General features: G+C 55.5%; 1 protein-coding gene across 3 annotated transcripts; it reads left to right on the forward strand.

The window, feature by feature from the left end:
* Nucleotides 1-485: 485 nt before the first annotated feature.
* On the forward strand, nt 486-4610 carry LOC126038990 (zinc finger protein 672-like). 3 transcript variants are annotated; one of them, XM_049801516.1, is made up of 5 exons: nt 486-937; nt 1032-1186; nt 1292-1366; nt 1878-2108; nt 2225-4610. In XM_049801516.1, exons 4-5 carry the CDS (start codon nt 2024-2026, stop codon nt 3529-3531), a joined length of 1392 nt encoding a protein of 463 aa, XP_049657473.1. In that variant the 5' UTR covers nt 486-937; nt 1032-1186; nt 1292-1366; nt 1878-2023; the 3' UTR covers nt 3532-4610. The 3 variants fall into 3 exon arrangements, with proteins under 3 accessions (XP_049657473.1, XP_049657474.1, XP_049657472.1); XM_049801517.1 differs by having other exon boundaries at nt 486-728; XM_049801515.1 differs by lacking the exon at nt 1032-1186 and having other exon boundaries at nt 486-728.
* The last annotated feature ends 7798 nt before the right edge of the window (nt 4611-12408 follow it).

Raw genomic sequence — 12408 nt, forward strand, 5'->3', positions numbered from 1 at the left:
CCCTGCCTGCGCGGACGGGGAGTGTGCAGGCGCACACCTGCACGGGCACGCGGGTGTCCCGGCACGCACGTTCGCGAGGGAAACGTGTGCAGGTGCACGCGTGTGCGGGTGTGAGGGCCTGGGCGGCGGGGCCGTGTTGGCGCGGGGGGAAGGGCGGGCACACGCGTGTGCAAGCGAGCGCACCCCGGGCGGGGGGCGGCGGGTGGGCGGCAGGACCCGGGGGAGCCCCGCCGGGGCGAGCGCCGGTTCCGCGGCGCGGCCGCTAGGGGGCGCCGTAGGGCCGGGCCCGGCGCGGCAGCCCGCTCCGCCCGGCTCCGCCGGCGTTTCCTGGGGCGACGGCGGGAGAGACCCCGGGGGACCCCGGGAGACCCCGGCCCGCCCCGCCGGGTCCGCCAGGTGCGGCAGCGGCAGCGGCCGGCGGGGACGAGCGCGGCCGGCGCAGGAGCGGCGGGCCCGGCGCCGCGCTCGGGGCGGAGAGACTCCCGGCGCGGTGCCGGGCCCGCCCGTCCCTTGCCCCGCAGCTCGGCCCTCGGCGAGCCGGGCCGGGGCCGGGCTGGAGCAGGGCTCAGCGTGGGGCAGGGCAGGAGCAGGGCCCGGTGCGGGGCAGGGTGGAGCAGCACCGGTGCGAACGGCAATCCCTTCCCTCGCAGGCGCAGGGAGGCCCGGAGCGGGGCCCCGAGAGCCCCGCGGCGCGATGCAGGACGGCTACGAGTCGGTCGTCTCCCAGGGTAAGGACCCTGCAGCGGTGGCACCGGCCGGGCTTTGGCCCCCGCAGCCCTGCCTTGTCCGGCTGGAGCTCCTCGAGCAAAAGGCCCCGTTGTGCCTCTGCGCTTTCGGACGGCGGCGGTGACCCTGACATCCCTTCTCGGGATTTCGGGCTGGGCTGGGGTGTAAACCCCCCTCCTTGTCACTGCGACCCTCAGTCCTGCAGGGACGGGTCAGCTCAGCCACCGCGACCGTGTCCCAGCTCCCTTCTACCGAGGAGAGCGGCCGGGGCCGGCCTCAGCATGTGTCATTTGTCCCTTCCACAGTGTCACGGGTAGGCGTCACCTCTGGGGAGCCAGGACGAGATGCTCAGAGAAATGTACCCGTAGCTGGGGATCGTCTCGGGGTTTTGCGGGGACTGCTGCTGGCTCGAGGCGGGGGCTGATCTCGCACTGAAGCAGAGGAGGAGGCTTCTGTGGAGGTTTTATTTTTGCTGTCCTGCTTCCTTTCACGGGGTTGTAGCTGGGGAGGAGAAACCTTTGTAATTTCTGTGCGTGTTCCTAATCCCCGCTCTGTTTTCTGCTAGCGGAAGAGATCGCCATCAGGTGGCCTCGGATAGCTGCCCTGGCTGAGCCCCCCAGGCGCCAAAGTTTGCTGCGTGGTGAGTTAGCTGGCAGAAGGGACGTGATGGCAGTTATTATCCCCGTTTTGTGCCAGTTCTCAGCCTCTCATGGGCATTTCAGAGGACAGCACTGCCATTTTCACAGCCCAAAGCAGGCCCGGGCGTCTTAAAGACCGCAGGCTCCCGTACGGAGCTGGGGCAAGTTAATAAATCTCTGCCAAAACTTGTCTCTGTTCTGCCTAGCAGAGATGTGTTATACCATGCCTGGGGAACGACAGCCTCTGCCCTGTCCTGAGCTGCCTCTGCAGCTCCTGGCGCTCGTGGTGGGGATGAGCAAGGAAAAGTCTTTCTTTGTTTGCTGTCACGTGGCGTTTTGTTCCCGTACCACGGTTCTGTTGTCACTGGCGTGCTCTGAGCCTGGCCGTCTCAGAGCTGCCGGTGGCTGGGGACAGGGAGATGGCAGCCCTGTGGAGGGGTGACCCACTGAGGAGCAGCAGGAGCTCTGTGTTAGCATTGCTTTCCTAGCGTCATCTCCTCTGATGCTTTGCAGATGCAGAACTAGAGCCTCCCCAAGGGCAGCTGGAGCTGCCGCACGGTCTGGCAACAACCCCCTCATGCCTGGGGCTGTCTTTGCCCGATTTTCGGAAGCAGCTGAAGGCCGTCCTGCAAACCATTGGCCGGAGCCAGGTGGAGAAGATGCTGCAGGAGCTGATGGAGGAGCAGAAGCAGGAAGGGAGAGTCCGGCGGTGCCGGAGGGCTGTGAAGGGCCCCAGAGGCAGAGGTAAGAGCTGGCAGAGCAGAGATGCCCCGGAGCAGCCGGCATGGCAGCAGACTGCTGTAGGTTTCCTCTCGGCCCTCCTTTCCCCTAAGCAGTGTGTTCCTCTCTCTCTGTTCCAGCGGGCAGTGGGACTGAGATGGTGACGGAAGAGATGCGTCCTTGGGATGGCAATGCAGTGACAGCGGGTGCATGGGGCATCTTTTCAGGGGTGACTGCGGGGAGCGTCCCCCAGAGCTCGGAGCAGGACGCAGCCCAGGCATGCCAGCAAGGCCCTGATGGGGCACCGGAGAGCCCCTCAACAGGCCCCCCCAGCACATCGGCTTGTGGGGAAGCCATCAGGACAGCCAGAGATATCCCAGCCCCCCTGAAACCACGGTCGGAGGAGCCAGACCAAGGTCCCCGGTCTGGGTGCGAGGAGGACTGCAGTGGGCAGGGCGATGCCCCCCCAAAAGCTGGTGGAGCGCTGGAGGAGATGCTCCATGGTTGCGCGGACGGTGAAGAGCTCTCAGCCTCGCCACGGACCCCCTTGCTTGGTGTGGAGGCTGCCAGATGTCTCCTGCCGTGGGCAGAGCTGGCCCTCCAGCCCTGGCCCGTGGGGAGCCCGTGCAAGTGCCTGGCTTCTGGGAGGTGTACAGGGCCGGTATCCCCCGTCCTCCCACAGCACAGAACCCCCTGCGAGTGCCCAGCCCACAGGCGCCGCGTCCGCCTCGGCACCGGGCTGGCCAGGCACCAGCGTACCCCAGTGACCACCAAAGGCATCCGGCCCCAGGGCTCCCGTGTGGCTTGCAGACGGCGTGGCAGCCGCCGGAGCTGCCCGGCCGAGGTACCCGTGGGCTGGACAAGCAGCCCAGTGGCTGTGGTTTCCCCTCTGCCGGCCGGCAGCCGCCAGTGTTACCTGTGTGCCGAGTGCGGCAAAGGCTTCACTCAGCGCTCGGCCCTCAGCAAGCACCGGCGCATCCACTCGGGCGAGCGGCCGCACCAGTGCGGGGACTGCGGCAAGCGATTCCTGCAACGCTCTGACCTTACCATCCATCAGCGCCGGCATACGGGCGAGCGGCCCTACGGCTGCCCTGAGTGCGGGCGACGCTTCAGCGTCAGCTCCAACCTGGCCAAGCATCGCCGAGCCCACCTGGGCCAACGTCCCTTCCCCTGCCCCAGCTGCGGCAAAGCCTTCACCCAACGCTCCGAGCTGGTCATCCACCAGCGCCTGCACACCGGCGAGCGGCCCTACTGCTGCCCGCTCTGCGCCAAGTGCTTCAGCCGCCGTTCACACCTCACCCGCCACCAGCGCACCCATGGACCTCGGCCCCCTGCCGCCCCCCACCCTGACCGGGGGCACAGCCTGGAGCTGGGTGGCACAGCCCGGGACCTGGCACGGTCCCTGTCCCCTCTGCCTCGGGTAGTCCCCCAGCCCTTGGAGCCTTGAGTGCCACCGCTCGGCCCCGGGGGCTTTCTCTGCTCCTACCTGGTCAGGTAGAGGCCACCTGAGGTGGGATGAGGTTTGCTGCCCCTCTGGGCCTCGGCTCGGCCCCTCTCTTTTCCTTTCCTCCCAGCTCTGGCTCTGAGACCCTCAGCTGCAGCTGACCCACTCCATTTTCTTGGTTTTTGCATCCTTTTTTTCTCCTTTTTTCCCCTCTCCCATCTTGCTGCTCCATTTCCGTCACCAGAATCTTGTGGCCACTGACCCTCTTGACGAGGCAGATGCATCCCCCCTTCCCTCTTTGCCACCACTGCTTTTTGGCCAGGCAAGACACAAGCGCTCAGCCCCATCCCCCAGTGACCTGCCCCAGCAAGCCCTGGGGTGGCAGGATGCCTGCCAGTGCCCGGTTCAACCAGTCTGGCTGCCCGGGCAGGGACCAGGACGAGAGCGGAGCTCTGCCTCCTTTCTCCCAGCAAGCTGCTTGCAGAAAATGTGTGGTGGGGTGCTCCTGTCTCCACCAAATGTGTTGGGTACTGGACCGGGGCCGGACTGTGGAGCATCCCTGCGTCTTGCTGTTTTGGGTTCATTTTTTGGGAGCAAGAAGCAGTGGAGGACGTGCTATGATGGGGAAAGTGATGCCCATGCCATCCCACAGATGGGATGCAAAGGAGACTTTTTATCTTCTGGCATTCAATTAGGAGTAATAAAGTAGAAGTTTTGCAGATCTTCAGCTGAAGTCGCAAGTGAAAATGGGCACCCCAAGGGGGATGGGGTCTTCCCGCAGCTCTCAGCCCCGCTGTGGTGTGGGGGACCCCACGGCCGATCACAAGGATGGCCTAAAAATGCTACAGCCCCTCAGTGTGGGGTTGGGGCTGCATTTGTGGATATCGGATCCAGTGAGCAGGGGTAGGGGCAGGGCTACCTGGGGCATCCCTCCACATGGGGATGTGTCGTGGTTTAACCCCAGCCAGCAGGTAAGCACCATGGAGCTGCTCACTCGCTTCCCCCCTACCCAGTGGGATGGGGGAGAGAATCGGGAAAAAAGTAAAACTCATGGGTTGAGATAAGAACAGTTTAACAGGACAGAAAGGAAATAAATAATAATGATAATAAAATGACAATAATAATAAAAAGATTGGAATATACAAAACAAGTAATGCACAATGCAATTGCTCACCACTCACTGACAGATGCCCAGTCAGTTCCCGAGCAGCGATCTGCACCCCCCGGGCCAGCTCCCCCAGTTTATATACTGGACATGATGTCACATGGTATGGAATACCCCTTTGGCCAGTTTGGATCAGCTGTCCTGGCTGTGTCCCCTCCCAACTCCTTGTACCCCTCCAGCCTTCTTGCTGGCTGGGCATCAGAAGCTGAAAAATCCTTGACTGAGTGTAAACACTACTTAGCAACAACTGAAAACATCAGTGTGTTATCAACATTATTCTCATACCGACCCCAAAACATAACACTATACCAGCTACTAGAAAGAAAATTAACTCTATCCCAGCCAAAACCAGGACAGGACGTGGGTGCTGGCTCTGAACTGGGGTGCATGGCGGGTTTCTGGAGGAGCTTACTGCATCTGCAAACCACCCTGTGTCTTGCCAGTTTGCTGACCGTGGCTGCTCATCCCCCTGGACTGGCATGTCTGGGCTTATTCTGGTTTGGTTTTTTTCATCCTGTGTGGCTGGGAGCAGGGTCATTCCTCCCCAGAAGCTGGGACAAGCCAGGGCTGCTGCCCACAGAGAGTGGGGAGACACACAGTGCCAGGGGAGAAGTTCTATGGGACAAGGCGGGTTCCCAAAAGGGCTCCCAAGGGTTCCACCGACACCCGTGTCCCCTTTGAGCCTCGCTCTGTCAGCACTAGATGGAGTAAAGCACCAAAAAAGCAAATTTTCCTGTTAAATTACATCTCCTGCATCCCTGTTGACTCAGTCCTGGTGGTGGACCCCCATGTCTGGATAAAACGGGGATCAAATGAGGTTTTGGGGCAGTTGGTGCTGAGGACTGCCCTCATCTGGATTTCCAGACTGTCCGTCTCTCCCTCCCTGCCTGCACGCTTCCACCGCAGCCTTAAACCACCAATAAAACATGTGCCTTCCCTTCAGAAGCACTGACACTTCATTAAGCAGAACACAAAACCCTGCTCCAGTGGCGATTACAGAGCCGCTAATAACCTTTAATGAAATCCCACAAAAGGTTGAAATACTGCTCCAGCGTGGGAGTTTCTCGGAGGTGGCACAGGGCAGCGAGCGATGCTCGAGGACCGCTCTCCGTGCCTGGGAGTTATTTGCCTGATGAGTCAATCTCTGGGCTGCCATCATAAACTTGCTGCAGATTTAGTTGCTGTCTCTCATCCCAGCAAGTTTGCCAGTGGTTTTGGGGAGGTTTCTAGGATTTTTGGGGAAATGTGGGTACTGTGTAGTCCCTGTCTGTTCAGTGAAGGCACTAGGATGGGCAGCAGAAGTGGTATCTTTCCTCTCCAGTGGTGTCACCACAGTGTCCCACGCACCGGGCACAGGCAAAACCCATCTGAAGATGATGGTGAAGCCTCTTTGCATCGAGGTTGCCAGTGAAGACCTTCCCGTCAGCAGAATTCCTACATATTAATGGGTCAGGAAAGGCTCCTTTCAGCCCTTTCCCTCTTACAGGGCGTAAGTCCTCAGTGGGACTTTGTCCCAGTCTCATTCCTGGTGGCTTCTCAGCTCAGTGGGCTGACAGCAATGATGGGTGTAGGGGACAAATGGCTCTGCTGTTCATTCGTGCAATCACTGAGATGATTTTCCTGTTTTGTTTCAGAATGGGCTGTGCTGGGCTCCAGTTCCCTTTCCCATAGGAAAACCATTCTCCAGGGTGCAGAGCTGCTTTTCCTACTCATAGACAGGAAAGAAATCTAAACCAGAGAATCCTCACCTCTTGTTTTTTTTCTTTTGCTGAAATGTAAGAGATGCTCCTAAACCCAAATAAACTTCTGGAAATAAGGTAGATAAACAAAAGCCTTAAGATGAAGTAATGCCAGAACAACAGCAATTTAATTTGCCTGCGTGTGTGCTCTGCAATGCAGTCGGTAGGTACAAGGCATCCTGCTGCGATGCTGCAGGGCCCTTGCAGAAGCGATGGGCTTTCGGGGAAAGAAGGCAAGGATTGTGAGGATTAGGGCTTTATTGCTTTTCCAGCTCCGTTTTCGTTCCTGTCATCTTACTGTGAGCGCACGGAAATCCCGAGAGCTTGGGGACAAGCATGGGCCAGCAGCCAGGACACCGGGTCCTCCTCCTGTCCCTGGTTTGCTGAATGACCTTCAGCAAGTTGCTTCTTTTCCCTTCTCCCCAATTTTCCCACCCCTGTTGCAGTGGGAAATGCACCATCCCAACCTGCCTGGTCCTGCTGCTGCCGGCAGATTTCCCTGCACGGGGCAGAGGTTCCCGGTAAATCACAGCACCAGTTCCCCAGTGAGAAAGCAGAGCCAGGCTGTGCAGGATCATTTCCACGGGTGTTTCCAGTCCCTAGTGGGTGCATCTTTGCAATCATTTTGTTGCCTGAGAGCTGTGGCAACTTTAGCAGTACCTCTCTGTTTAGCAGTCCATCTCTGGGGATCAGCCGGTGCTTGGGAAAAATCCTGCTTTCCTTTTTCCCCTAATGCAGAAAGCCTGGAACTCCCAGGAATGCTAGGCACCACACCATTTTCTCCACTTGGGTGCTGTTTTTAATCTCCTCTTGTGACATTTTCAGAGGTGTGGAGACACCACCGATTACTTTGCTGGAATTCCTCTTAAAATTTTGAACTTTTCCAGCGTCCCACCAGGTGCCAGATCATTAGCACGAGGGTCAAAGCCCAGAGGATGCTGATTAAAGGACCTTCTTTTTGTCAGCTAGGAGCAAACGTGATTACCCTGCCTTCTCCTCTTATGCGGCACAGGCTGAAGCCTGATTAGCAAGACCCCGTTCATCAGTGTAGGTGAGGCTCAGTGCCTCTCTGGAAAGGCTGCTTCTTCTCAGCCATCTGCATGGACCAGGGGAAAATTCCTCTCTGGATGAAAAGTCAGGAGCATCCTTTGCATATTTTTCAATTAAACCTTCCTTTCTGGAGGTCAGCACAGTCCCTGGAGGCAGATACAATTAACATATAAATTGCAAATCCATGCTGGTGGCCAATTCATACTTTGGGCATGGAAGGGAGATATTTAGCTTATCACAGTAACACTCCTGGGAGATGGAAAAATCTCCCAGACAGACAGTCACGGGTAGCAGAGGAAGGCAGCAGGGACCAATATTGTGACCAATGTTGTTTGATAAGCAGCCTTGACTGTGTCAAGGAAAGGAACAAAGCTCCCATGCCAAAATGGCTGCAGAGATCTCCAAAAAAAGCAGCGGTCCAGAGAAAGGACTGAGGGGTACCACTGGAGAACCACCAACCAAAATCTGGATTTTGCAGATTCCACCATTATTAGGTTTTATTTGGGGGGGGATTGAAGTAGTTGGTCTGGTGCAAGCTGTGGATGTGCTCTCCATGTGTTAAAACTCCTTCCCAGGTACCAGTGGCTACCAAGAGCCCAGGAGAGCATTAAAGCGACAAGTTATTGGAGCTAGTGGCATGGAGATGGCTTTGGTTCATGACTGATGCAGAAGCTTGGGAAGTAGGGACATTTCACAGCAGAGATCTCAATCTATCAAGCCCACTCCCACCACATGTGGGACTGCACCACCACCAGATACAACCCTGCAGTGCTTCATCCCATCACCAGCCTCCACCTGTGACAACGTTTTGTTTTGCAGATGGGTTGGACGTGAATCTGCTCTGCCTCTCAGCCGTCCATCCCCCTGTTGTTTCCAGGGCAGCTGCAGCCTCAGCCCACGAATCCATGGACAGCCCCTGGTTTTCCCTTCCTGGCAGGATGACATCGCTAGGGACGATTTCTCCTCCCAGTTGTAGGAGCACTGGCTTTGTGGTGCCCCTCAACATCTCAGGGCTTCACAGCTTGAGCTGATTGCTGGTGGAAGTCTCCCAGTGGTGTGGATGCTGGTCCTGGGGCGAGCAGATGCCAAGCTCAGAGCACATCCCTCCCTTCACCTGAGCAGGTGTGTTTCTCATTTTGAAAGGGAATTATCTGCTTTTCATGTCATCCTCAGACTGCCTGCTGAAAAATCTTCACCCAACCAGGAGTCTTTGCAAGCCCACACCTACCCCAGTCTATCCCAGCTCCATCTGGATCCAACCTGTGACACAGCTCTGCCTGACACCTCACATAAGGCACACGATTAAGCTTTGAGTTATCAGCCAGATAACTCAGGTTTTCAATTATTTACCTGTGCAGGGAAGGTTTCCCTGTCAGGAGGAGTTAAAGCGATGCTGGGAAGACGGCTTCTCTTTAACCTTCTCTGAGCTGTAATGAGATTGAGTTTGTCATCTCACCGTACTGTTCTCATTTGGTGGCTATAAGCTTTCAGGCTGACTCTGGAGCCTGTCAAACTCTATCCGCTGCTAAAAGGCTGCGTGATGGGCTTGGGATGGGTCGTGTTGCCTAGAGGCTGGGGACAACCCCTCTCGGTCCCCTCCATCCTCATGGGTCAATTGGCAAAGGCTGGGCTTGGAGGGTGGATGACTCATGTGGCATTTGGTACCGTGGGACAGAGCTGGAACAAATCCCGTGTTTTCCAGCTGAGCCAAGATGCTTTGAGGTGGAAGGGAGCAGCAGAAGAATCAGCTTAAGACAGCCTGTTAATGCCAAAAATCCTGGATACACCATACTGGGAAGCTGCACCCACGCTAGCAGGTGAGCCGGCTCTCCTGGCAGATCCCCGGCATCATTTCCAGCCCCATCGCTTCTTCCCACACCTCGCCGGCAGCGATGGGCTGCCCAGCCGTGCCATCTTCAGAGGCAGTCACCCCAAGTCCCCCTTGCCTTTGTGGCTATGTACGACCCCTCCTTGCAATCCAAGGCACCTGGTATTTAAAAGCATTAAGCTTGATTTTTATGTGGTTTTATTTCTTCATGGCTTTCAGGCATTAGGTCAGGATCATGCTAGGGGGGGTGATCCCAGCAGAAAACCTTCTCCCCTCTTTCCCAAACCACGGAGGAGACCTTCGCATCAGCATCTCTCCCGGCTCAGCCCCTCCATAAATCCTCTGTGCTTGGGCACAAGAGGGCACTGAAATACCACCACGATCAGACCGTTCAGGAGCACAGACAGTGCTGCTGGAGCCATAAAGTCCCTTCTGCATCTTCCCCCTGGCTCGGCAGGGTCTCTGTACACGGAGGGACAAGCAGACACATCCAGAAGATGCTCCTGCCCTACACCGTGGCATGCATATCCATGCTGTGTCCTTTCTGTTAAATTAAATCACCTTAAACGAAAGGCGTGAGAGCTGAGCGGAGCTAGCACCTCCTCCTGCATGAGCAGACCTGTTATTTCTGGGGCTGGGACCAGCAAGAGCAACCAAATCCCTTGAGGTTTGTGCATTTTGGGGTGAAATGCCTACTCGCTGCCTGCAAAGCAAACAGCCCCTTCACCTGCTGGGGCTAGAGCAGGTGGAAATCATGAGTCAGCTGTGCTCTGCAAACCTGGGAGCACTTAATTGATATTAATCTCATCAATGCAAATCTTATTAGCTCTCCTAGAAACACTGGGCCTTTACCAATAGCAACGCTGACTATTCCATATAAATCAAATTTACCAGCCTATAAACATTAGTACATCCCACAGACATATTCACCCTCATAAAAAACATCAATTGCTGCCTGACTATATTAGTGGAAATAAATTACAGAACTTTATCTCTCTGCCATGATTATGGGCAAAACCACATAAAAGAGACACTTGGAATATGCTTTTGTGTCGATTGTTACAGAAGTTGCCGATGCTGTTCAGCTTCTTCAAACCACTATGAATTGCTTATAATTAAGGGATTTGAAAACCTTCAATGACTAAATGATAAAAATGTCCCTTTTGCAAGCCCTGAAACACCTGTGTGAGCAATTTTTGTGCAGGTGAAGACAATAAAAGCAACTTATTAAGCATTGCTCTTTGGGGGTGGGTGGGGATGCAGGATAGATCCTTTTATGTTTTTTTTTGGGTTTTTTTTTTTTTTTTTGTTTGTGTGTTTTGTTGTTTTTTTTTTTTAAAGTGGTGAGTGAACAGAAGAAAGTGTCTCATAGGGGGAAAAAGAGTTTGTGCTATTCAGCTCCTCAAAAGTAAGATTGTGAGGTGGCTTTATTCCAGTGTGAGCATCTCTGGAAGAGCAAAACATCCAGTGGAATAAGGGTACAAGAGGGAAGTGGGGGCTGGGAGGGAACTGGGTGAGAAATGAGGCTCATGCTTCAAGCAAGCAGGGTGATTAACCATGTGAGCAAACCTCTTAAGGAAGAGGCAGGTTTTCCTGCAGAGACCGGATGGTTTGAGGCATGCTTCATTCCTGCATGAGTTATTGGGGAACTGGGGGAGAAGAAGTGGCCTGTGGTGCTGAGAAGTTTGGTCTTGATGATTGAACATGGGACGTGCCTCTGAATCTGTGGTGGGAGGAATGAGGAGTAAGGTGGGGAATAGGAGACTTCAGAGCCATAGGATGTGTCTGCAGCTGTCCCCATGCCAGGGATGAACCTTATCTTCCCCAGACCCTCCAGGGTACCCATAGATCTCAAACCATCCTTCCTTCACCACACCGTTCCCTTATTCTTCTTCCCCACCCTGGACATGGTGCCCAGGCTAGTTTAACGTGCTCTGCAGTAGATGAGCTTGGGGACATCGTCTCCTTAAGTGCTGGCCAACTTGTTGGCTTTCCTGCCGGTTTCCCACCCAGTGAAGTCACACTTGGGTGCTGCAGGTGGTCCCGTGTCCCTCTGTCTCTCCTGAGCAGGGAGGAGGCTTCCAGCAGAGCTGCTCTGCCTCTCTCATCTCATCCTCTGTGTCTCTTCTTGAGTGTCCTCACTCATCAGCCTGGGTAACCGCATGGTGCCTGCTCCTAGCTGGCAAGTGTTAGAACAAGTTTCCTGTTCTTCTGCACCTCTCTGCTCTTTTTATCGCAGCCTTCTCCTCCAGGTCTGTCTCAGGTACGTGGTACTCCTGTTACCATGGTAATGTGTCTCACCATCGCACAGTCTTCAGCGCACTTATCCTTGTAACTTCCCTGCTCAGGAGAGGAGCAGTGGTGTCCCCAGGATACTCGTGGTGGAGGGAGGCACTAGGATGAAAAGCTCAAGTAAGCTGGGGACCAAAAAGCCCCTGAAAGCCTCCAAGGCTTGATGTGGTCACCCAGGTGGTGGACAAATGTCCAGGGCAGAGGTGACCATCACTGGTTGCTCATCTTCACCCTTGCTCAGCCCCATAGCAGGGTTTCTTGTCTGGCTCCATCACTGATGGTGCTTACAGCCTCATCCCTTCTCTCTGTGCTTGGTGACAAGAAGTGATTAAGGGGTTTAATAATTGGGATTTATTCTTTGCTTCTGTCCGAGGCTGTTCAAAGAACAGTAAAGTGACTCCAGTGTGATTATGGCTTAGTACAAGCATCCAGAGATGTTTCCCTTGGCAGTGTGTCTGTCGGTGTGATAATATCTGCGAGGGCAGGATGCCTCCCCAGGTGCACATCTTTAGGTGCCCAAGATGGACCCATCTCGGGCATGCGTAAACCCTTCACGGTATTTGCAGTGAATTTTGGCTTTTCCTTTGGCTGAAGTCAAATGCAAAAGAGATGCCTGTGCCTGACAGCTGGGCTGTGGAGCCTTTCGTACCTCCTAGGTTATTCATTGACAGGGTTTGTGTTTAATGCGGGAGCCTGGCTCCAGCCCAGCCTTCTGAGGCCTCCCGTGATGTCTTAATGCTGTGTCTGCCCTTTGGCAAGGAAAGCGTGGAAAGAAAAGTGTGGAAAGAAAAGCGTGGAAACCTGCA

The sequence above is a fragment of the Accipiter gentilis genome, chromosome 5 (assembly GCF_929443795.1).
Source record: "Accipiter gentilis chromosome 5, bAccGen1.1, whole genome shotgun sequence".
In the NCBI taxonomy this organism is placed as follows: domain Eukaryota; kingdom Metazoa; phylum Chordata; class Aves; order Accipitriformes; family Accipitridae; genus Astur; species Astur gentilis.

Bases quoted from the DNA above. Each gene is read 5' to 3' on its own strand.
- LOC126038990 (XM_049801515.1), top strand. From the start codon at position 695: ATGCAGGACGGCTACGAGTCGGTCGTCTCCCAGG. The intron at 729-1,291 runs GTAAGGACCCTG...GTTTTCTGCTAG, and splicing joins CGAGTCGGTCGTCTCCCAGG to CGGAAGAGATCGCCATCAGG. The intron at 1,367-1,877 runs GTGAGTTAGCTG...GATGCTTTGCAG, and splicing joins GCGCCAAAGTTTGCTGCGTG to ATGCAGAACTAGAGCCTCCC.